The sequence below is a fragment of the Phaethon lepturus genome, unplaced genomic scaffold, assembly GCF_000687285.1.
Source record: "Phaethon lepturus isolate BGI_N335 unplaced genomic scaffold, ASM68728v1 scaffold2349, whole genome shotgun sequence".
NCBI classification, from domain to species: domain Eukaryota; kingdom Metazoa; phylum Chordata; class Aves; order Phaethontiformes; family Phaethontidae; genus Phaethon; species Phaethon lepturus.
Window position 1 is genome coordinate 228 of NW_010561010.1, and position 25720 is coordinate 25947.

The 25720-nt window shown below is 39.3% G+C and overlaps 1 protein-coding gene across 1 annotated transcript; it reads right to left on the minus strand.

Moving 5' to 3' along the window:
• Positions 1 to 218: 218 nt before the first annotated feature.
• On the minus strand, positions 219 to 18034 carry KDM3B (lysine (K)-specific demethylase 3B; the record flags this gene model as incomplete). Its single annotated transcript, XM_010293828.1, has 11 exons — positions 17873 to 18034; positions 15286 to 15399; positions 14702 to 14807; positions 13074 to 13198; positions 11572 to 11640; positions 10068 to 10646; positions 6260 to 7505; positions 5690 to 5891; positions 4111 to 4325; positions 2892 to 3044; positions 219 to 326 (listed from the first exon to the last, which is right to left on the minus strand). Coding segments are annotated over exons 1-11 (2962 nt in total), but the record flags the coding sequence as incomplete, so codon positions are not given.
• Positions 18035 to 25720: the final 7686 nt, after the last annotated feature.

The following is a 25720-nucleotide window of genomic DNA, read 5'->3' on the forward strand; positions in this document are numbered from 1 at the left end:
GTCACAGCTAGTATCACAAGGGTGTTCACTTCAAACCCACAGCTTGATCTTACTTGAGATACCTTCTGTTCAACCCTTCCGCTGTAGCAAGTCGAAGTCTCCTCTAAATCCATGCTAGAAAAGGTAACAGCTAGAACACCAACCTAGTATTTTTTCTACTTGCTTGCTCAGAATTGAGAAAAAATTTGGAATTTTTCCTTTCAGTTTTCAAGCATTACCTGTACCAGGAATGATCTGTGTTGGCATAAGATTCTCTGGTTCATGAGACTGACCCTTTGCACATTTCAGCCATGAGAAGACTTCCTCATCACCAATCTCCTCTGTCTCTGGAATAAAGACCCCAAAAAAGGTAAAATTTTGTAGAAAAGTCACTAAAACTTTACAATACAGAATGTTTCTGCATCTGTACTGTTTCTTTAGATTCTTCACAGTGCAGGAGATTAATCTGGTGGTCTTAGAAATAAACTCTAAATACAGATAATTAGAACAGGATCTACAGCAACATCTTTGCCTCTTCAGATTATAAATCTACCACAGTCATTTCCCCTTCATGTCTAGTAGCTTGTTACTTTCAATGATCTAAAATTCTTGGCTTCTAGCCTCAGTTTTTGAATATCATATTCTTGTTGTCATTATGCTTTCCTACGTTACAGAGTAATTCTATCTTTTCTTGTCATTACCTCCCAAGCTTTTTCAACAAAAAGTATCTGCAGATTAGTTCCAGGAAGAGGAAACTAAGCTCTCCTGTCAGTATATCTACTTACAAAGCTAACAAGTAGCAAATTAATAGCCTGGAAAGCAGTCTGACAAATTTCTAATTCTTCAGATTTTAAACGAAATTGGGCCTACAAATATGTAGCTGCATAGGCTGCATGCCATTCTCTTCCTTTAAAAAGGAAGGTAGGGGCAAAGGGTCAGTGGGGTAGAATATGAGAAAGAACATATGAAGCTTCATTTCAGGGTCCTTTAGACCTAGTATCTGCATGGGTTGTTTCTACAGCAAAGTTCAGAAGTCTCCTGAGGCAAGTAATTGTATTTAAGTAATGTCTTGGTTCTACATTTTGGCCCATTCCAAAATTCCAGATTTGATTAATAATCCATAATTATAATACTGTTTTCAAGGAGATATCATTGATAAGCAATATACACACACACGCACGCACACACCCATCATTGGGCATTACAAAATATCAGTCTTTTCAATGCTGACGCTCCTCTGTACACCAGTGAGTAAAAACTTCTCATATGCCAGGAACATCTCTTCATTTTAACCCGGCACAGGGAAGGTTATCACATTTATTTCCTTGATGTGAAAAGAGGTTAAGAAAGGGGTTAAGAAAAAGGGTTAAAAAAAGGGGTTAAGAAACTATTGCCCTTGAATCATAGACATCTTTATAGCACATTCTGTCAGTGATATATTCAGTTTCAAATGCTTTTTCCAAACATGTATGGTGCCAGACACAAGAAAACCTATTTTACTTACTTTCCACTATTTCCACTGTACCCTGGTTAACCACATCTTAAAGATTGTTATATCCTCTCCTGGTGTATTCTGGCAGTAATTTCACAGGTTTCATTATTACACTGGGTCTGGCTGGGATGGAGTTAATTTTATTCATATCAGCTCATGTGATGCTGTGTTTTAGCCCTGTGACCAGAACAATGCTGATAACACACTAATGTTTTAGCTATTACTGAACAGTGTTTGCACAGTGTCCACGTCTTCTGTTCCTCACTCTTACCCACCTCTGCCAGTGAAAAGATTGGGGGCGCACAAGAGGTTGGGACAGAACACTACCAACTGGATGACCCACACGAAGCAACGGGATGTTCCATGACACACAATGTCACACTCAGCAATAAAAAGCACAAGGGAGGGAGTTTAAGGGGGCTAGTCATCTTTTGCTTGGGAAGCCTCTGGGGCATGGTCTACCCGTGAGAGGTGGCAAGTGATTGCCTTTGCATCACTTGCTTTGTTTTGTTTTCTTTTTCTCTTTTTCTATTTCTCCTTCACTTATTAAACTATTTTTATCTTGACCCACAACTTCTCTTACTTTTATTCTTCCTTTCCTCTTCCCCCAGTCCCAGTGCCATGGGGGAGTGAGCAAGTGGCTGCATGGCACTTAGCTGCCTACTGGGGTTAACCCACAACAACAACATAAAAATAAGCGACTTTGTATCTATTTAAAAAAAAACACAAAAACATTGCTTCTATAATTCATTCAGTGTTCTCTGACGCCTTTATCACAATATACACTTATTAACATCCAGTATTTTGTACATCTGCTCCATATAATAACTGCCACTACTAGCCCTGAACTTATTAAGATTGTCCACTGTCAGTCTCAATACAGTAAAGGATACGAAAAAGCAACCAGGCATTCACTTTTGTAAACACAGTGTGCCTCTATTTGTTAGAAATTGAACTTGGTGAACTTTTTCCGGAATTATAAGCCCTAGTGTGTCAAGGAATCAAAAAAAGAAGAAAACTTTCCAGGCTAACTCCTTCTTAGAGAAAGGAGCTCTCTGCAATGTCTGCTTACTAGTTCATCTTGCAAAGTTTCTGAACTGTTAAGATATTACTGTATTTTTCCTTTATACCCTCCGAGGAAAAGATGGAACTCTACAGTAGTCTGTCTCAGCAGACAGCCTATGCCTGCTGATGTTATAATTTTAATATACTAATTCTAACCAAATAGATAAAACACAGGTACCTAAGGAAACGAAGAATGGAACAGCAGCATATAAGACAGTAGTGCCAAAATTCCAAACCTCCAACCTCCCTAACTCTCCCACAAAACCTTCAGTAACTTCCCAGAAACTATCCCCACTGAAAGCCAGCCAATTCACAGATTACAGCAGGGGGGAGAAGGGGAAAATCCAGTACTTACCGCTACGTGGGCGATTCTTCCTCAGCCGGTAACAGTCCAGACAGACCCCAAAACCACACTTGCGACAAACCCAATGAATATTGAAGAGTGTTGTCTCACATACATCACACATTTCTCTCACACCACGTACTGCTCGCTTCCATGCCACTTTCTCTATAAACAGAGCAGACATTAGGAATTATTGCTTTGACATTTGCATTTCTCCCACCTAATTTGAGAATATCACAGTAACATCAATAAAGAAACAATCCACAGAAACATGACTTGAGGGCAGAGAATAGAAACACATACTTTTTATATCCAGAGACACATTCTTTGAGTTGCTAGTCTTGTGACACTATTTAAAATCCCCATTTCTAAGACAGGGTAAGGTGAAGTCCCAAAATGCATACGCTACAAGGAAATGGAGCACCTTACAGAGTTCTACAGTAACTGAATTTCAAGGAGTACTTATGGAACTTACATAAAAATTATAAAACTTCTGCTAGCTTTATGAACAAATAATACGAACTTAAAAAACTATAAAGAATGCATATTTAGTTTTACTAATCGCATGCCTTTAAACTCTTTGGATTCTAAACCAACACATTCGCTGAGGAAGGGGAAGTCCTCTCCAAATGGCTGCCCTTCAACATTCCAGAAGCTAAAGCGAAAAATCAGATAGTCAGAGCTATCTATGTGATAGGCTGAACCGGATACCTTTAGAAAATTTTTCTAAACCCACTCCCCTTGTACTGGCAACACTGTCAACTAGTTGCTCAGCTGAGTCCTTGCAGGCTGAATGCAGGTGCTGCTCCCTCCCTAGAAAACCCTGAGCTTTTATGCAATGTCCCTGGAGCATAACAGGATAGGAATATGTAAGAAAAGCTGCTCGTTAAAGCATAGCTGGTCAGTGTGATAAGAGTTCTGGACTTACTTCTATTTTATTAGGAGCATGACTCCGATCATTTCTGCATTTATTGAAAAATAATGTAATGAAGGCTGGGAAAGTTACTGTTAGCTTCCTTGGTAGTAATGTTGCACCAATCCACAAGAAAAGTCCCAAATGCTGGCCCCACAGTTACACACCCCCCAAAGAAGTGAATATAGCCTTCTCTTGCGAAGAAAAGGCAAAGAATTTTAACAAGAAATTATATTACACTTTCAACTCTATTCCACTGCATTGTACACATATTACACAGAGAAAATGGATAAAAGAGACATCAAAAGCCCAGCTTACGATGTGGCTCCACCATCATCATTGCCTCCTTTTCTGACATAACAAGCTGGCAGAACTGGTCCCCAACATTGGCCAAGATATATTTGGAAGTTTCCAGATCAATCCCCTCTGCAGGGGAGGAGGAAGGAATCCATAGGCTCATGGCATCAGGGTCACTCTGTTGTGGGTTCAGGAAACCCTCTACTCGTAGAATACCTTTCCGGGTAAATATCAGCCTGCAGAAAACAGGACGGAGTAATTGAGAAGCTGCTCAACCACCTTTAACTTACAATGCCATCAATTTAAGGACATAAACCCAGAAATGGGGGAAAAAAGGCTTGAGCTAGAGTGCTATACTCTACAGCCAGTACAATTATTACACAAATACAAATAAAACAGAAAATAAGATACACGAAGGCAATGGCCACAAAACCCACTAGAATGAATCCCCAGGACCCAGTAAGCATTGGTGGGAAATTCCACATACAGGAAATTGCTACAGCTTGGTAAGTCACATTTCTCTGTACTATTAATAAAGAGTGATGACAAAATTCAATTTATTTGGGCTGCTGCATGATTTTGCTTGTAAAACTGTGCATGGTTCTCATTCTCTGTTTTAACTCAGAAGCAAGTTATTTCCCAAGTTTGGGGAAACCAGTATTTCAGTTCTGGCTAGGGCCGCTAGCACTTGGCAACTGTTCTAACAGTTCATATTACAAGACACACAAAAATCCTTATCGTACCTACTATTCTTGCCACTGCTCTCCACAGAGATGAGTCACAACTGCTTTATCAGTAGCTGTTGACCCTCTTAGTCTTTGTGTGGCACAAGGTATAACAATGTAAGTTACAGAACCCTGAATGTCTCCTGCCAATACTGAAGGTAACTCCATTTTCAAGCAAAAACAATCTTGTCTTTAACCTCAGTGCTAGATTAATTTTTAACAAGTTCAGGAAGAGAATCAGCTATTAGCCTTACTGGCTGGGTAGCACATACTAAAAATTCACTTCATCCTTTATATGCCAGAAAATGAACAAACATCTTTTTGGAAAAAGATGCATAGCACTTGCTAGAATAGGCAGATGAAGATGAATAATAAAGATGAAGAGAAGTATGACAGGCCAAAGAACCGTAAGACGTGTACACAACACCGAGAAAACACAGGCAGTGTTCTACTCCTAAAAATCAGTTCTGTACTCAACAAAACCTAGTCAAATATTAGCCTCACGCTGGCAACGTTTAGTTACTTGTTGACCAAATGAAAACTTTACCTCCGAACTCCTTATGAAAGGGGGAGAGAACAGTTATTACATACAAACTGCTAACCAACAGTAAAATTCTCCCCAATAATGCAAGTTCAATCTCCTGAGGCTAGACTTGGAGGCTCACTTAGTATCATATAGCTCTATCTTCCATCAGCAGCTCTTCCCACCCCAATGAGGGAATTCCAGTCAGACGATGCAGGGAAACGCAAGACACTCAAAATCTTCATTATTGTACACGAGCACATTAAATAAGTAAAACGTAATTACTTTGTGCTTGGACATGATCCAAGCTCTGCACATAGACTAGATATGAAGGAAGGAAGAATTTGAGCACCTCCGGAAATGGAAGAAGCGACATGCCACAGTTGAGTCATCCTGCTCTTGCTCCTTAAATTTGCGGTACCGCTCCAGACGGCACTCCCGGCACTTGTGCAGATGTGGAGCTACATTGATGCAAGAGCCATCCTGGAGAAAAGGCTCACCTGACTGCTTCAGCTTCCTCACCTTACTCATATCTTTCAGCACAGACTGGCCAACTGGGTGAGGCAAAGTAGAAGCAAAAAATCCATTAGTAAACTGCAATAGCAAAAGGATACTGGCCCCAATAAACATATTTTCAGAGACCTGTATGCTCATACCTATGCACAAAATCAGTGAGACTGTTCAAGTCTGCAGCATACCACACTTTTGTCCTGACAAATATATGCTTTTACATTTCTCAAAGTGAACATGTTAATTCACACACAAGAAGCATTAAACTTTAGCCTTGTAAATATCCTCTGTGCTGCCTGTTGAGCATAAATGAGTTTACACCTGTGGTTAGTTCACATAGTTCACCACACAGGAGATATCCCAGTATCCCACCTCCTTGTGCTTCCAAGACACCCTGCATTCAAGTCATCACCTTTTAGGGGAGCTGTGCGAGGCCGGCCCTTTGGGGCTTGCTTCCCTTTTCCCTTCCCCAGCAGCAATTCAGCATTGTGCTCTGCATTGGGGCCTAGCTTTGCCATCAAGTGGTCTGGGATTCCCTTCATACAAGCCTTGGCCTGCAACTGGTCTTCAGAGTCACTCAAATCTGACAAGTCACTATTAGTACTGGAGTCTGAGTCCTGTTTGGATGTCAAGCTTCGCTCATCTAGAGAGAACCTTTTCACAGCTTCAAAAGGGGCTTTGTTCTCCTGTGAAAACTCTGCCTGTGAAGAGAAAAAGCCAGGTGGATGTCTGCCAAACACGCTGGAAAAATTTTTCAGAAGAGGATTGTCCTGCTGCCCAGGCCCAACAGCTGGTTTTTCTTCTGTTGGGCTGGAAGAAAGTGTGGGCATCTCAATAGGCTGTGTCAGGTTGCTGGTCGGTGAGCTGGAACGGCCATTCCCTACAGTGGAAGGGCTCTGAACACCAGCAACGACTGTCGAACCAGAACTGCTGGAAATCATCTTTGATGAGTCAGTTGTTATAAACAAGGTTTTCTTCTTAGCTAGAGAAGAGTCTGCAGAGGCGAGTGATTCCGGCCAGCCAGAAATGGCTTTATGACCCACAGGTGTAGAGGGAGTAGAAACCCCTGTCTGAGATGAAGATGCAAAGCCACTGAAAGGACTAAGTTCTACTTTCTCAGCAAATGCCAGGAAAGGGTTTGAGGGTTCCTCTCTTGATAACTTTGGGGGCTGTAAAAATAGGTTTTCATGACTATCTGGGGGGCGAGTATTCAACAGACTTCGTGAAAAGGCTGGAGTAAGGGTAGGCATAGATTCCACAGGCAGCTTCCGCTCCACAGAACTGCCAGACTGGGCTCCTGGTTTAGTGTCCGCTGAAAGAATTTTACCTTTACAGATTCCAGCACCCATACTCTCTGCACACTGCTTGAATGAGTCCCGACTAGAGGCATCTTCAGTCAAGCTCTCTGAAATGACTGTGAAGTAGTTACTGGAAGGTAGATTTTGGGACATGCATTGAAAAAACAAGTTTTTGGACACATCAGAGTCTTTCTGAGCCTCTTGTCCAGTACTACAGCCAAAAGGAAATCCAGAAGGCTTGTTTTCTGGAGTCACTACTCCGTTTGATTGGCTCCTTCCACCCCCAAATACCAAAGACTGGGAAGCACTTGGGAGAGAGACTCCAAATCCAGAAGCCACCAAAAGTGAATTTCGGGAATTCTGAAACAAAATTAAGAAAACATTAGTCTTTTAAAGGATTCTTGTTTGATTCAGCAATACTTTTGTTCACCTAATTGTACAATTAGCCTTACACTACTACTTATCCACCTGCAAGAGAAACTTTCAGCAGAATTATTTACAATGAAGAAACTTCTTTAAAAGATTCTGCTAGACTAATTTTTCCTACCTACAAGCTATTGAAACTAATGAGCTAACAGCGTCCATTATATACTAAAGACACATGGAGAAAATTAACACTTAATGTCTTATCACGCTTTAGAACAAAAGTGTGACACAAGATAAGGTGAACTAACTCACAGAAGCACAAGTTATTTAAACTGCTGATTGTTTTAATTCAAATCAGCAAGAAGGGAACCTTAATTGAAACTGCTTTTCAATAATGTCCTGTCTTTCACCCTCCCCCAAGATCATCTTGACAAGCTTCTCCTACTTAACCAGCACCCTTGAAATAATTAACTTAGTTTGCAAAGTTAATTAAACAAAGCAAGCCCTCTAGCAGTTACTGAACAAACTGTTCCCGGTCATGGTAAGCCACATCTGCTGACAGGTAGACAGATGCCTATGAAGCGGTGCCTTCCAGGGGATTACTCAATTGAGGTTAAGCACAAAGGCCTGAATTCTTGTGAGCTTCAAATACTGGGAAGTTTTCTGACATGCAGTTTTCTACTAGACCCATAACTGCGATATGGAATATTCACTTGCTCTCTTCTCAATTTACACGTATTCAGATTTTCCAGTTCTCACAGTCCTACTGTAACTGATTATATTCTGTGACTAACTCATCAGTTCTATTCCTCTTCTTTGAGTTTCCACTTGGAAATCTTCTCATGAAGAATACTCACGATTAATACATTTTTATTCTAAGGCCATGTAAAATATAACCACAGCCTCTACACAACACATCTTACTGGTCATTAGCGTCACTGCACACCTACTACACTGTAAACTAACGTTTAGCTTGTTCCTCTTTATCAAACACCAGCTGTAATGACTTTAAGAACATATTAATGCCCCCATGACACTTCTTCCAGATATTAGAATTTCAGATATTTCTTTTTAGAGCCAAAGTAATTTTCACAAACCAAGTTCTAACATTTTTAAAAAGCATGTGAATATGAATGCAAACCAAGCTTATTAAGTAATTTCAAGGACCAAATCAACACTATGATAGACAGTCTGAAGCAATCACACATGTGAACTATCTACAACACTCCTGACTCCTCCTTTAAGGATTTATGTCAGGTTTCCTCCCTCAAGGAAAATACAGCTGGAAATGGACTAGTGGTCTACCTTCAGATTAGATTATTAATAATCATTTAAAGCAAGTGATTTGGGGCTGGGGAGAGGGAGGGAAGGAGAGGTGGTACCAAAATTTCTCAGCACAAGTAAAGTTGTTCCTTAACACCATTGATGATAGATACTATTTTGACCATTCACCTATACAATTTGTAGCTGCTCCCCGTTCTGAACTTTCTTCTGTTTTTTGTTTGTTTGGTGTTGGGGTTTTTTTTGGCAGGGGTGGAAGAGAGAACAGGTTATATTGTTATTTAACAATTTAATTATGTAACACTCCTGTCTTCCACAATTCTATTTCTCCTTTACTCCTTAGCATCTAGGAATCTTTATCCCAAGGTAAACATCTCACCTTTCCCCCTGTTCCATTAGCTTATACAAAAGATATAGATGAAAGTAACCCATTTAACCTCCTGGCAATCACCTTGGACTCTCTAATGTATCGCCCATTTTTTTCACTTTTTTATACAGTAGACTACAAGTTTCTTAATTTTTGCTCTACTTAAAAGTAGGGTTTTGTTTTTGTTTTATTTTTTATAAGATTTCACTTATTATTTAAGTCTTCTATTTCATTTTTAACAGGGTTTCCCTTCTACTTTTCCCCTTGAAAACAAAGAAACAACTAAAATGTCTTCAAGCTGCTTCCAGATTGAGCTCTTTATTAAAATTTATTCTAAAGGTACCCATCTCATCTTTAATTATTTCTTTGTTTTCAACTCTATATAGTATATGATGCAACTGGCTCATTTTTCTACTACAGAGCTACCACAGCTGTTGTTACAGACACGCTGGGCATCTATAGAAGGTCCTCTAAATGTAGCCTCATTGTTTTTCTAGTTTTGAGGTTTGTTTGTTTTTTTTTTTTTAGTAAATGTTCAACTCTGTGCACAGTCTCATGCATATTTGTTTATATAAAGACAAGAGATATTAAGTAGGTTGTCTTCCATATGACACAACAAAGTTCATTAAGTACAGTGCTTAAAATGACTTTTAAGACTGCATTTCTCAGATTAAGGCTGAATAAAGATGAGAGTGCTAAAAGGCTGTCTCTTAGAACCCCTCCACCAAATATATTTTCTTTTCACTTCTTAGATAATAGAAAGGCTTCCTTTGGGAGCGGAGGAATTCATCAGAGAAAAAGTAGTCTTCTCAATTCCATGGACACACTTTATAACAGGAATATGTTGCAGAACACCTGTTACAAATATGTATGTCTTTCTTGAATATGCTGGATCACGAGCTACTCACCTCTCCCTGGGCTTGAGATCGACCTGTTTTCAGTTTCTCCTGTCCAGTAACAGCTGGCAAACTAGTATCAGAGATTCTCACAGTTGTTAGTGTCAAAGCAGTTGTAGTAACTGCAGTTGCAGAAGTCACTGTGCCTTGGCCAACCTGTTCCAGTGATTTTCCTGCCTCTTTACATCCAGATCCAACTAGTAATGTTTGTCCAGCCACAGAGGAAAATGGAGTGAAGGGCAATGGTGTGTCACCACCAACTGGCTCATCTTGGACTACTAGTGTTCGACCATTCTCTTTGGTGTAAGTGGCAAAGCGAATATTGCGATTAATCTGAGGAATGAATGAAGGCAACTGTTTGGCCCTTGGATCCAGTCCTGTTTCACTACTGGAGCATCCTTTCCAGGGACCTCTGCTTGCCTCGCCTCCATCGCTACCATTGCTATCCACCTCACCCCTCTCCTTTAGCTTCTTTGTTGCAGGATCACACCCAGAATCTGAAGCGTTTTTTCTCCTCCGTCCATCCTTTCCCTCCAGACTTTCTTTCTTCTTTTTCCCTTTAGATGATTTAGCTGCTTTTAGGCCCCCTCCCTGTAATAGACAAAACCATGCAATCACTAAACAGATCAGAAATACCTGTTCAAAGAACATTTTTCTGTTAAAACAAAGAATATATTACACTGCTCTTAAGCTTAGGAATAGTTCTTTTAATCACAAATTGAGACACGTAAGGAAAGATACTATGTGAACAAAGAACACAAGCCTAAGTTCAGTCTTGTCTTTTTTTGTACTAGAATAGGGTCTTCACAGTAAGATTTTTAGCTGAGCTACTTTGCTGTAGCACATACCATATCATGGTAGATTTTAGGAAACATGGAACACAGCCATACTCCAACATAAGTCTTGCTAATGTATGAGAAGTATTTGTACACTGATTTTTGATACAAGTCTAAATCCCCACAGTTCTTTTGAAGGGCACACTTTCTGTCCACTACCCAAAGCCTACAATATTTAACTACAGGAGATAGCTTGCCCTTTAACCTAGGGGTAAAAACATAGGTTCAAATGTTATCATGGAACCTCTCAATCGAAGCAATAAAATACCACAAGCATAGAAGCCTGCTTCAGAGAAGCCAGGTGGTAATTTTTAGAAACGTCTAAAAAGGTCTGTGAAGAAGCACGGAGTAATCCTGTTAGAAAAAGGCAGTGAGCACAGAGACATTCTTTATCAGAGTGCTACCCTTTAAAATGGAGCACAACCATGTTTATTGGACTGCCCCCAAGATCCATGCTGAACTTAGTAAAATAGGCCTGAACGAAAAGAAAATAGATTGTTTAAAGAAAGTTATGACTGTCTCTTATTGGTAAAGAAAATTTTCCTCTTCCAATTACATTATCAAAAGCCTGCATTGAACATAGTATCAGTTATCAGCTGTTTCCACATTGCAGATGTTTTATATCTAAATCTTTATAAAATTGCACACTTGTATACACAAGACCTGAACGGCTGCAGTACCTCGCTTGGAGAAGTGTTATCCATCACCACATGAATCAGTCGAGGATCCACCGACTTTATTTCACCACTCTAATTTTTATGCAGATTGATATTGAGGAGATAGGAGGAAGAAAAAAGGTTAGTTTTTAATTCAGAGTATATAGTATCAACATAAGAGACCTTAAACACAGGGTTACTCTGCAACCCCTCTCCAATTTGCATTTTCTTTCTGTCCCACTTCCTTATTAATACTACAGCCTTCCCGTTTACCTTCTATCCTTTTGCTCCTTCTCTACTTCAAAAACTTTCAGATTTGATTCCTACCACCGTTTCCTTGTACATTTGTTCTACTGAGCATCTATAGAGGCATTCATTGCATTAAAACACAGCTCTTGTTAAATTTGAATTAGTATTGTTCTAGCCCACTGAACATTCACTCTGCTAGATGTAGAAAAGACTAATGGAAGGAAGCAGATCAATTTATGCTAACTAACCTTATCAGCAACCCCCCAAAAGGAGCAATGAATACTCAATCTCTGTAACTGTGCTTGGATGTTACCTTTTTATTTCACAGTACGTACACAGTAAGTTGTGCACTTCCTCGCATTATCTGCTGAAAGCATATACTCCACAATTTCAATGCCTCTCCAAAGTACTATAATTATTTACTGTACATAGTATACTTTTTCTCCTGTGCACCAGCAATAGATCTAGTAGCGAAGAGTGCAGAATTACTGCATGCATACACAGGACGTACTGGGCACCTTCAGTGCATTTATTCTGCACATGTATTTTACTGCACATACAAAAGGCTACAGGGGCAGAGGGCATGGGTCGAGACCCAAAAAACCCAAAAAGAGTTCTGCTGCTACAGTAATTTACACACAGCACCACAGACCTGTTCCTAGTTGCTCCTGAAAAAGTAAGCCATTAGGAGCAGGCTGCTGGTAAGACTGAACTACCTGTCAGACCGCACAGAAGCGTATAATACAAACCAGGTAACTCTAGCAGTGCACAGATTTTCTGTGCTGTTTACAACACTTACTAGGTTTACTGATAGGAACCGGGCAGAAGTAAACAGCCTAAGCTAAAATACATCAGTCAATTTTGTTTAGACTAAGACTTCATTTTCTATGCTACGCTTGTTTCAAACCACTTGTACAGCCTGTCAGATAAAAGCTGAGAGAAGGCACAGGAAGACACAGTGTAAGAGACCCAGAAGGTAGCTTTCTGTACATCAGCACTCTCTCCTGTCCAGAAAGCCACTTCCAATACTTTTTCATATAGAGTTCATTTCCAAAGAAGTTCTTACAGCTTATTTTACAGAAGTGGGCTGTGTATCATCACTTGTTGTGGAAAGTCATCATAACAGAAAAAAATCTGCCAATTGCAACATGGATACTCATCTTTTAAAGCAAAAAAACAAAGAACCGAAAGTACAAGTTTTGCTGAAGCTGTGATTCTCCACAAGATATTGAGGAATGGTATTTCAGGAACACCAAAGCAGTGTTTCATATTTTTACCTCAGTCACAGACACCTCCATAAGACGAGTTATTGGGTCTTGAAGGCTCACAACACCACAGATCCAGCTATTTTCATCCTCTGGTTGGTAAACCTTAACTCTTTGGCCTTGAACACTGTAAGGACCTGGAAAAGAAGGAATTTGAGCACATTTTCCAGACCTGCTTTGTGTCATACTAGTTAAGGGTCACACAATAGAAGAGAAGTCTGTGCACATAATTAGGGCTTGAAGTGTCATCTTTCAGATGGAAAGAAATTGAAAAGCAAGGGCTTCTGCTGCAAATCCTGCATAAGCCAAGTATTCTATTGTAAAAATCAGTAAGCCCTCATTACTGTAACTCAAAACTATTGTAAAGACGAAATTAATACAGTTTGCAAGTTAAAAAAAAATTGAAAGATCAAAATAAATCCACTCCTTTGACAAAATCAAACTAGATGGGGGCTCCTTGCTAAGTAAATTCTTTTGCTTTAACCTATGTGTCAGCAATTATGAAGCATCAATCCAGTGGACAGTCATAGCATTCCAACTCAGTCCAGATGCATTCAATCCCAGTATAAACTGCATGCAGTTCAGAATAGAAACATATATTTGTAACTGTGGAAAATTTAATATAATTGCACAAGTATCCAATGTCTCTAAACCAACCAGTCTTAGTTCTGTGACATGGGTAATGGATCAGCTACAGAAAGGTTTCCTCCGACCCTGCCCTCACTCTCCACATCAGCATGCAGAGCTTTCCTCCTACCCTAAGTCCAGACAAAAAGAACTTAGTTAATATTAGATCACCAAAAACCCCATAGTCCAACAGCCTGTATCTAATACAACTAGAACCAGGTGCTTCAGAAGAAGGCTACAAACTGGACAATTCTGAAGCCACTTGCTCATATGAGTATTGTCCTCATAACATTTTTATCAATAAACATTTTATTTAACTAAGAGGCACCAAATCCACATTAAGAATTACATCATTGTAATTCAGTGGTCTATGTCTACAGTGGCCACCTGGCCCATGAACTCAAGCTCTGGATAGAAAATCGTTTTAGCACTTGAACTAGAAGACCCCAATCTGACAACAGAAGCTGCAATCAGGCTTAACCCTAATACACAATCCAGACAACAGTTAAGGTATTAGCTCTATGCTTAGCAGCCACAGCCACACCGTATTTTCAACTTTAACAATTCACTAATTATCAAAATGACAAAATTTGAATTTGACATAACAAAAGAAATTTTTTGAAGATCAACAACTACAGAGTAACTTCACTTCTAAGTTTCCAGAATTATAGAACAGAACCATAGAACAGGACCAAAGCTTTAAAAATTCAAAACGAAGACTTAAAGTATGGGAAGCTGTGAATACATTGATGTTATCAAAAATACATTGTCCTACTTTAACTACATCTTCAGTGATCATTCCCAGTAGGTATTTCTGGTTGTACCTCAGCAACTGCTTACCCGTATCTGTGACAAAATACTACTTCTTTGTAAAGAACTTGTAAAACAATACAGAAAATTGACTTTCCAAATCAAACAGTAACAGACACTACCACTATGCTCTTTCACAAATCCCAGCGTAGTCTAACTGTTCCACAACAAAGTAGCTCTGAGATAGAAAAGCACAGTCTCACCTCTACTAAATATCTCCTGAAGCTTCTGGTCACTGATCAATGCATTGACAGATTCTCTTAGTGACGGCTGTTCCTGCAGAATCTGATTTTGACTCTCTGTTCCCATCTGCCAACAACAAACAGTTTTAACATAAAAGTATAGTCTTTTAAGATAATAGAATCATAAGTTTTTAAGGGACAGCTCTTCTTGGACTGCTCTTATACTGACAAACAAAACAAAACAAAAAAGTAAAATTAAGAAAAGCATTGTTGAACTTACCAGAAAGAAAAAAAGGACTAGCTACACAAAAGCTGTTACAAAACTTCCATTGCAATTAGCTACATGATGCTTGACAGCTAGCTCTCCAACTGACCAATACAGAGAGGAACTAGAACTTTTCAAATGCAGGTGGAGGTTAGTGTAAAAGGGGGGACACAAAAGCAGGGACACAAATGCAAATACATGACAGGGCAGTGAAAGGAGGAAGACAAGAATATGGAAGTAGAACAGTAAAAAACAAAACAAAACAAAACAACCACCACATTAATCTGACAATCACAGCACAAAGTTAAATTTGCATTCTAACTGAACACAGTTCAAATACCTGAAACAAACGTAATCCACTGGCATCAGACAGGAAACGTAAATGTCTGTCCAGAAGAAACTCCACTGGAACCACAGAGCCTAAACCCAGCTTATCTACTAGAGGAGTGAAGGTCTGTGATGAACAACAAAAAACAAAGGTTATAAAAATGACTGAGCACACATACAGGCCAACAATAGTTGTTTTCATATGCCATTTAAGTATCACAAAGAATAAAAAGTTTCATTTCTCAAATTGCGGCACCCAGTGCCCGAGTTTTAATTAAAATTATTACTCATTATGTCTAAGCCAATAATTCTTGCAAGTGTGGCATATCACAAGAAGGAATTACAGTAAATTGGCTCCACTTCTCCGTTAGAATTTAAAGCAGAACTGAAAACACCTTTTGTGGTATTTGTTTTTTTCACAGGTAAGCATCTTCTGATGCTCAGGTTAAAAAAAAAAGCTTCTGTTAATGGTTCAAACTATGCTACATATTTCAGGTACAGCCTCCTGAAGGAGCATTTTTATTCCTGTACAGGAGTCAGGCATAAGTAATTTACAGACATATTAACAAAGGGGAGCTTTTTTTGCTACTGTTTTGTGCAAAACTGAAATTCATAACAGGCGATATTCAAGCTGCAGGACAAATCACTAAAAATACCTAGCAGTATCAGAATCATAACCTTGTAACTTGCTGATGGAAGAGGAAGTTGCCAATCACTACAGTCTTTGAAACGTGTTATCTATCTCACACTTAAAAGATTTTAACACACAAGTATCCACAACACTTTTCCCTTAACAACTCTCATGAAGTTTGTTCACGCGCCATTCTCCTGTGCACAACAGTATGAATATAAAGTTTTACATAAACTGAGAAAATAAAATATTTCCTAAAAGTGAACAGGACTACAAGAAATAGACAATGAAGGATGAATACACATAAGTGATACATCTAAACAAACAAACAAACAAAAACAACAACCACCAAAAAAACAAAAAAAAACCCACCAAAAAAACCAAAACCACCACCACCAACCCCCAAATACTATCCATTTTGTAATGCTAAGTAGTTGGCTTCCCAGAGTTGTCCACACTACACTCTGCTGCTTTGGCCAACTTCAGTCTGTATTCCCGTGCAGTTATTTGGGTAGGTCTCTAGTACTGAGCGAAAGCTTGACTGCTCACATGGCTGCCCCTGAGTGTACAGGGGATGGAAACATTTTTTCAGCAAGTTTACAGATATAGCTTGAGGTACACTGGAAATACTCTGGGGTCTTAGTGGACCCACATTTGCTTCTAACAGTCTTCTAACAGGTTCTGACACAACTCATTACACAATCAGTGTGCAAGTGTGCGGACTACGGTAACACCTCCAAATCACTCAGATATCTTTGGAATCATATGAAAGAAATTGATCCTGCATAAACACAGTTTCCCAGATGAAATTAAACTGGAGTTCACTCTTGGAGACACGTTGGAAACACACTGAAAGGAAACCTCCACCTATGGAAAAAAACACTTATACAGCCTCTCTGCTGTAAGGGCCTGGTTTTCTTTTGCCTTAAGACAAGTGCAATAACAAAACCCTCAGAGAAAGATGCAATGCTGAACTTGTTGCTTTGAGCCCAAGTATCCATTTAAAACACTAAATTCAAATTCTACTAAGGTACAAGGTCCTTGACTGGAAAAAACATTTTACTGTGCCCATGAACAAAATGTAGTATTAAAAGGGAGAGAGTAGGATCACAAGCAGCTCAAGGACTGCAAGAAGAGTAAGAAACAAAAGGAGGACAAAATAATAAAAATTAGCATTAAAACAAGGGTAGGATTCTCACACACAATGATCTTTCCTCTTCCGAAGCCACTGAGAAGAAAGAAGGGTGTAAGGAATGCTCTGCACTATATACTACTCATCAAGATGTTTGCAGAATGGGTATACTCAGATATGCTAGCTACAACATATTGGCTTTGGTCTCAAGTGTTATGACATGTAACTGCCACGTAAACAGCAATATGGATAACCACTTCAAGAAACAGGAGAAAATTTTGCATGTCATGTTAGTTAATGCTGACAACGACACTGAAATCAAATTTTTAGTTTAGATTAAGAGCAGCCAACTTATGGCTTATAGGTCAGACACAGCTCACAGTCTATTCTCTTCCCCAGAGTGCCTTCAGGAATACCTATTAAAATGATGCAGCAACCTTTACCATACAGAGCTCTAGAGAGTCCATATAAGACTGAAAGGCTTATTCTGACAATTCAGAAGAGTCTAACACACTCGAAGTTCTAAAATAGGGAAAACGAATCTTTTCAGATATGTACCACATTTCTTCAGAGACCCACTGGTAAACAATACCTCATTTCTGTGAGGTAACAGGTTTCAATTTCTTATGCAAGAACTGGAAGCATACTGCTGCTCAGATGCCTTTCCAAAGTTAGCTCCCAGTTAACTGGTCTCCTATTTGCCATTTACAAAAATCCACACTGAAGCAATTTTTGGTACCTGCATAATGATGCCCTATATGATTTCCAAGCTTTGTGTTTCATGGTAGAGTTGATGCAAAGCTCTGAGGATATGACAGCTTTTGGCCAAATACTCACCAGTGCAGGCCACTGTGCCAATGAGACTCGAGTCCCCTGAAGCATAACTGGATCATTTCGAGGTGCCCAAACCAATGATCCTTCCAGTAACAACACTATAACTTCTTCAGCATGGACTTTCACCCAGGCATGTTGCTTCCAGTTACAGCCATCAAATTCCACAAAGATCTGATAAGAAAAAAAAAAAATTTGTATAAGGCATTTCAGCTCTTTCCAGACACCGAATAGAAAAAAAGAGATTCCTACAATCCTTACAGATAAGGAGACAGCAGCTTTAGTCAGAAAAATCAGTATAAGTATTGTAATGACAACACTTGAGAACATCACTCTACACAGCCATCAAACATTACAAAAGAAATGGGAATCAAATTCATAGCAATCACTAACTAAATGATTTATCCCCAAACACACACCCCGGCTCCAAATGCTGCATTTCCCCATACAAAATTAAAAATGTGAAAATTGTGCATCCCAAAATACAACTGATGACCCAATGCAAACTCCTTCACATCAGTAGTTTTTCAAGTATTTAGACATTCTTACTTAGCACTTCAACAAGACAGCCTGAATCAGTATGGTTAACTGACATTCACAGAATTAAATCCTTCAGTCGGGAAAGTTTGTTTGTGAAATCCACTCTAAATCAGAAATGTTGTGTTGCCTTGTACAGTACTGTACTCCCTGAACCAAATGCAAATATTTTGGATGGCATGAGATTATCCAGAAGTATCTACTCACTAGATTTTTCATTACCTTATGTACAAGTGTGACAATATAAACCATACCACAATTCTAAATCACTGTTCTGAGACATCATCTTTTTTTCATCACAAAGGACAAATATTAAAGCCATATGAAATCACATGGCAAGAAACAACAGGAACACGGGTTACAAGTCTCATTCCATGTCCGAACAACTAGGGCTATTAAATGTCAAAACACAGTCACATTCCAATCTTTCATCTACAGAACTTACATACTACACAAATATACTCAAATATGTCAGATGAATGGCAAGAAACTCCTAATCGGTTAAGAAACACCTTAAGCTGGACAGTCAATACAGAGTTTTGTAATAACTACAAGACCACTGAGGGTAACAGGGCACTAACAGGAGACAGACAGCTCTCTGCTTTACCAGAAATCCTTATCAAAAGGGCTATTAGAGACCACTCATACACTCTTCTTCCCCACTCCTCCACCCAGATTCAAAAGCTCAAACTCCACAGAGAGGTGGGGAGAGAGAAAGAATATGAAGCAAGTCTCCTGATGAATTCTGGAACTTCATTACTGCTTAAGCATAAACTGCCCTGTAGATGTACCTTTCATAACATCCTTCCTTCAATTCAACAAATTTCAGCAATATAGTGGAACGTGGACTGAACACCTTTTTGATTTCACTGGGCCTGCACTTTTCTTAATATTATATTTGCGCTACTTTGGCAGTAGAATGTGACATAAAGGGAGGACTATCACATAAGAATAACAAAATGAATTTGTTTATATGTACAGTATTAGTGATGTAATCATCTTGTTATGATTCTCTTATAAAGTTTATATGAAAAAAGGTTGTCAAAAAGAACTATTAGAATAATGCTGACTTTGGAACATATGCCTTTTTTGCACGATATTTAAGAATCTGATGAAAAAGAGGGGAGATAAGTAACTACACAGACAGGACCTCTCACTAGCACATCCTCTTAAACTAGGTGGCAAGAATCACTAAGGGCAGACAAATTCAAACCAGCAATAAAGTGCAGCTTACTACTCTGTCCCAAGTAAATAAAGATATCTATTAGGTTTATTTTTAATTTATTACTTCACACAAAACTTAAGTCAATTTGCCTTGTAACACATGTGAAGTAAGACTATAAGAAAATTTCTTCCAGTCTTAACCTATAAGACACCTCACATTTCTATCAATCATTATAAACTGATGAAGTGGAACAGCTGTACTTTTAGCTGCAAATTTAACACATTACTCCCCAGTTTAAAAAAAAAAAAAGTAAAAGAGAAAAATACTACAAGAAATAGCCTGTGCTGAACTTCAAGGGTGTTCCACGTTTCTTTAAGAGGCTCACTCAATATTCCGACAAACACTGTGTACCTATCATATACAAAGCAGTAGCAATGCCATCTGTAACATCTTTGCAGATGTTATAGCAGGACCCCTCTCAATCACCCACCAAATATCTTAGGAGTCTGGGGAGCTCCCCACTGACTAGAACCTGGCCAACGTTACTCCAATTTACAAGAAGGGCATGAGGGAAGACTCAGGGAACTACAGACCTGTTAGTCTAACCTCAGTACCTGGAAAAATTATGCAAATCACATAGGGTGCTATTAAAAGACATTTAAAGGACAATTCAATCATCAGCCACAGTCAACATGGGTTCACAAAGGGAAAGTCCTGTTTAACTGATTTAATCTCCTTCTACGACAAGATCATCAACCTAGTGGATGAAGGCAAGGCAATAGTGGTAGTTTTTCTGGATTTTAGTAAGGCTTTTGATACTATCCCTCAGCATCCTTCCAGACAAGTTGTCCAACTGCAAGATAAGTGGCTTCATGGTGCACTGGGTGATAAACTGGCTGACAGCAGGGCTCAAAGCGGTGTAGTGAATGGGGCTACATCTGTTGCTCAGGGCTCAATCCTAAGGCCAGTGCTGTTCAACACTTTTATCAATGACCTGGGTGCAGGAGATTCCTGGTTTCAGCTGGGATGGAGTTAATTTTCTTCACAGAAGCTAGTGTGAGGCTATATTTTAGATTTGGAATGAGAAAATGTTGATAAAGTGCTGATGTTTTGAGTTGTTGCTGAGCAGTCAAGGACAGTCCAGCTTCTCATGCTGGCCTGCCAGCGAGGAGGCTGGAGGTGCATGGGAAGCTGGGAGGGGACACAGTCAGGACAGCTGACCCAGGCTGGCCAAAGGAATATTCCATACCATATGACGTCATGCTCAGTATATAAGGCTGGGGCAAAGAAGGAGGAGAGGTTGGAGGGACATTCAGAGTTATGGCATCTGTCTTGCCAAGAAACCATTACGCATGATGGATCCCTGCCTTCCTGGAGGTGGCTGAACACCTTCCTCCCAATGGGAAGTAGTGAATGAATTCCTCGTTTTGCTCTGCTTGTGCGTGCTGCTTTTGCTTTACCTATTAAACTGTTTTTCACTTTTATTCTTCCAATTCTCTCCATTGTCCCACCATGGGGGAGTGAGCGAGCGGCTGCGTGGTACTTAGTTGCTGGCTGGGGTTCAACCACAACAAGGAGTTTAATGCACCATTAGCAAGTTTGTGGATGATACCAAACTGGCAGGTGCTGCTGACTCTCTCAAGGGACAAAAGGCCTTGCAGAGGGATATAAGCAGATTGGAGTATTGGGCAATCATCAGTAGCATGAAATGTAACAAGAACAAATGCCGGATTCTGCCCTGGGAAGGAATAATGCCAGACAAGTATAAACTGGGAGAGGAATGGCTGGAGAGCAGCCCTGCAGAAAGGGTTCTGAGGGTGCTGGTCGGCCGCAAGCTCAACAGGAGCCAGCAGTGTGTCCTGGCAGCCAAGCGGGCAAACCACATCCTGGGATGCATCAAACAGCATGACCAGCGGGTCAAGAGATGGGATTATCCCGCTGCATTCAGCATTGGTGTGGCCTCACCAGTTCTGGGCCCCTCAATTTAAAAAAGAAGTGAAGGTCCTCGAATGTGTCCAGAGGGGGGCAAGAAAGCTGGTGACAGGGCTGGAAAAGATGTCCTGTGAGGAGTGGCTGAGGACTCTGGGTTTCTCTAGTTGGAGAAAAGGAGACTGAGGGGCAGCCTCATGGCTCTCTACAGCTTCCTGAGGAGGGGATGTGGAGAGGGAGGTGCTGATCTCTTCTCCCTGGCATCCAAGGACAGGACGCATGGGAACGGTTCAAAGCTGCATTAGGGGAGGTTCTGACTGGACATTAGGAAGCATTTCTTTATCAAGAGGGTGTTCAAACACTGGAACAGGCTTCCTAGAGATGGTCGATGCCCCATGGCTGTCAGTGTTTAAGAGGCACTTGGACAGTGCTCATAATAACACTCTTTAACTTTTGGTCAGGCCTGAAGTGGCCAGGCAGTTGGACTGGACAATCATTGTAGGTCCCTTCCAACTGAAATACTCTATTCCATCACTTTACTCAGAAACCAGACCTTATAGTTTTCCTTCCTAAAACCCCAGACCCACAAACTGGGTCAAAAGGATAGAAAAGATAGCATTATCATACTAAGATCATCTCTCTCCCTTGCAAAACAGAAGAAGTCATGGCAAGTTTGTTTTACATGCTTTACGTTCAATATTCAGTTTTCTTCCATCTTTGTATCATCAGCACAAGCAATGGAGTCCTGCCAAAATTTGACTTACAACCATTAAAAAAGGTGTTACTAATTCTAAGTCAATGCCCAACAGAGTATTTTCCTACACATAGATATGCAGGGCAGCTGTTGCAGATCCATGCAACACCATACATGATATTGTCAGTATTGTCAGTAGTTTCCAGCAGATCACACAGCAACAAAAAGGATGAAAGCCTCAATATAAACAGCTATGTTATCAGTTTCTATTCCAGAATCTGCAATAGAAATCACTTTGTGTACTGGGTGCGCGAGAAGCAGAAGCTGACTTGCACAGGACGCCAAGTGTTTGTGCATGTACCGCTTTGTATTACTGCAGAAAATAACCACGGCATATTCATGGACTGATGCCCAATATGCTTAGATTCTATGAGAAAAACACTAAGGAAGTCCTGAAAGAGATGCCTAAAGCCACAAAAGCAAGGACAGATGAAACAGACTTGAGAGTGAATAAACATATTTCCTTCTGATATTTAAAGTGGTAAACAGAAATATTCTACCTTTGTTGAAAAAGACAGAAGCCTTAAGCAAAGTAGCTGCATTATAACTGAGAATTTCCTGGTTTTTTTCTCATCTTAATTTGAAAATTATGTAGTTCTGTGTCAAGAGGGAAATGTCTGTATGCTAAAGCCCTATCTTTTCAGAATAAACTACCTCTCAAATGTATCAATGGCTCTACAATTCATAGGGTCACATCTACCAACAATACCTTCTGCTGATCCTCCTAACTCTGCTCACAATCAGTTTAGATAAACCATTGATAAGAACAGCAATGGTGCTTTGTTAATGCCAATGCTTTTGAACAGCATTATTTGAACAGTATTGATGATGGCAACAAGATATGCAATTAATGCAGGTATGTCTGTATCACATAAAAAAATGCTGCTGCTTAGACAAAAATGCACATGCAGGATTTCCCAAGTTCTCCTATGGGGAAAAATGTTTTCCCTAAGCAGTATCTAATTGCAAACAATAAAGACTTTTGTCTTTTGGTGTGGGTTGTTTTTTTTTTTTAATCTACAAAACCTTTTTTTCCCCCCCAATACAGAAAACAGAGAGTGCATACACACCTGCAATTCTCACCTTCCCCCCTCCCTTTTTTTTTGCCTATCCCAATAAAAAGTGACACTAGAAAGCAGAGCTGTTGATCTGCTTTATTTGATATACAAAGGCAGCCTGAAGCCTTTTTCCCAGAAGACACATTCTTGTCTAGCTACTACTCTAACATTCAGGCCTTAATACACTAGAGAGAACTATAGTCTGGTTCAAATGTAATTTCCCCTGAAGTTTTCCAACATCTGTTCCACTATAAAAGCAGCAACAATAGGAAGACCATGCTGCAGATAAGACAGATACATCGGTCTTTTTCATCACGTGACATACAGGCTCTAAGTATGATTTAGACCAGAAAAAATACTGCAGCTTATTGCATTAGAATTTGCACAAAGGTCTAATGTAGATGCCATCTATGAAAAACAAAATCTTTACATTTTAGGGTTTTATGTATTATGAAAAGCAGAAGATGGCAAAAAATCCAAGTTCAAAAATATCCCTTAAAATGGTCTTAAATTTTACCTAGTTTTGAAAGGAAGGATGATCCATCAGTTGCTAGAGAGTAGCCAGAGACTCAGGTTCAATTCCCTGTTTCATCAGAGGCTTCCTGCATGACCTTGGTCAAGTCATTTAGTCTCACTGGCTGAGTTTCCCCATCTGTAAATTGGAATAATAGTACTTATGCCCAGAAAGGAGGCACTGGTAGGAATCTGTTGCAGACTACCAAGTAAAATTGAGTAACAAGTTGGTCCATGACCTCTTTCTTACTCATGATGTAGAACGAACTCCATTGTCAACATGTGGGAAAGAAGGGAAGGTAGATACAGAGAGTTCAGCTTGGGAGACACACCTGAGATCTTATGCAGCTAGTACCACCATTAAATGAGAATTAAAAATTAAGCTACAGTAGTTTTCTAATAGTTTTCTAATGCAATTAAAGTATTATTTTGGAATCCATTATGTGAGACAAATGATGTACACACCGAATCTTAGAAACTTTTAGCTTGCAAGCCAGTAATCATGCTTCAAACTATTTATTACAAGCAAAGGCAAAAAAATCTGTTCTGAAATATGTACACACACACACACACACACACACACGGTGTTATACTGCAGCTGATTCCCAAAGCCAGGAAAATTAGGAAAAAAAACCTAAGGAGAAAAATCATCCTCCAAAATAATTTGTATCGAGCCAGACAAAAAGTAGATTTCATCATATAACCAAGAAACCACCGTTATTAGGCAGAATAATTATGCTTAAAGGCTTATACTGATTAAGACTATATATTTAGTGAAGACACTAAATACATTGTTAAAATTAGAATATTCACATAGTTTTTCTACTTCCTTGGCACTTTGCTTATAATGCATAATGATAATTAAGCAAAACAATTAAAAACACTTTTGACAGGATCTAGGGTAGAAATAGCATTAAAACAGCAGGAGCTACAGAAGTCATAACTGTACTAAAACCATTACTTTATGGCATAGCGAGCTGCTAATAAATGCCCACAAATATTTATCATAAGTGTTTCTGTTTTGCTATTGAAGATGAACATTGGTATCATGTGAGTCAACACTTAATGTGCACAGTAATCTACAACAGTAGATTTCTAACAATTTCTAATAAAGATAAACATGTTTATGGATCAGTGGGTTCCAGGTAACAGCAACTTTTTTTCTGCAAGAGTTTAACAAAATACCTGCCTTCATGTACTTTAGACTATTTTTTAAAACTTTTCTTTCAACAATTTTAATAGTTAAGGAGCCAGTTATAAAAAATGGCAAGGAATTAATCTGATTACTAGCCTCAGTACAGTCCTGGCCAAAATAGGGAGGATAGCATGAAAATGAAAACAAAACTATAAAAATGACAGGTCTATCTCAAATCTGATTTGATAAAATTATCATTTTGTTGAATAATCAACCTTTTCTTATCTTTTTTTACTTCCATAAACTATCGGTGTCACACCGTAATAAATACATGCAAGAGATGAGTTAAACACATAAAAAAACATGAACTTAATGGATCTCAAACACTGAAAAAGAGTATTTCATGTGAATTTCAACAGACATTGGTATTTGGTCCAATGTTACTTAGTTTTGATGCATCAATGACCTGGAAACACATTACCAATGATAAAGCTGGCAGCCTATTTAAAAATTTCCAAAGGAAATAACAAGGATGACCATGCAGTCCTACCTCACTTGTCCTGGTAGGCTGATGCCATCACAAAATACATTTTTAGCACTGCCAGTCAGAAATTGGTAACCTATTTCTTTCTTATAAGATGGTGGACATACAGTCAGAACAAAGCATTGCATCCTGAGAAGCAATGCATCTGTTGCATTTAACAGATGTGAGCAATTCACTTTCTTTTTTTAATGAACAGCTTTTTTTGCAAAATACAGTTTT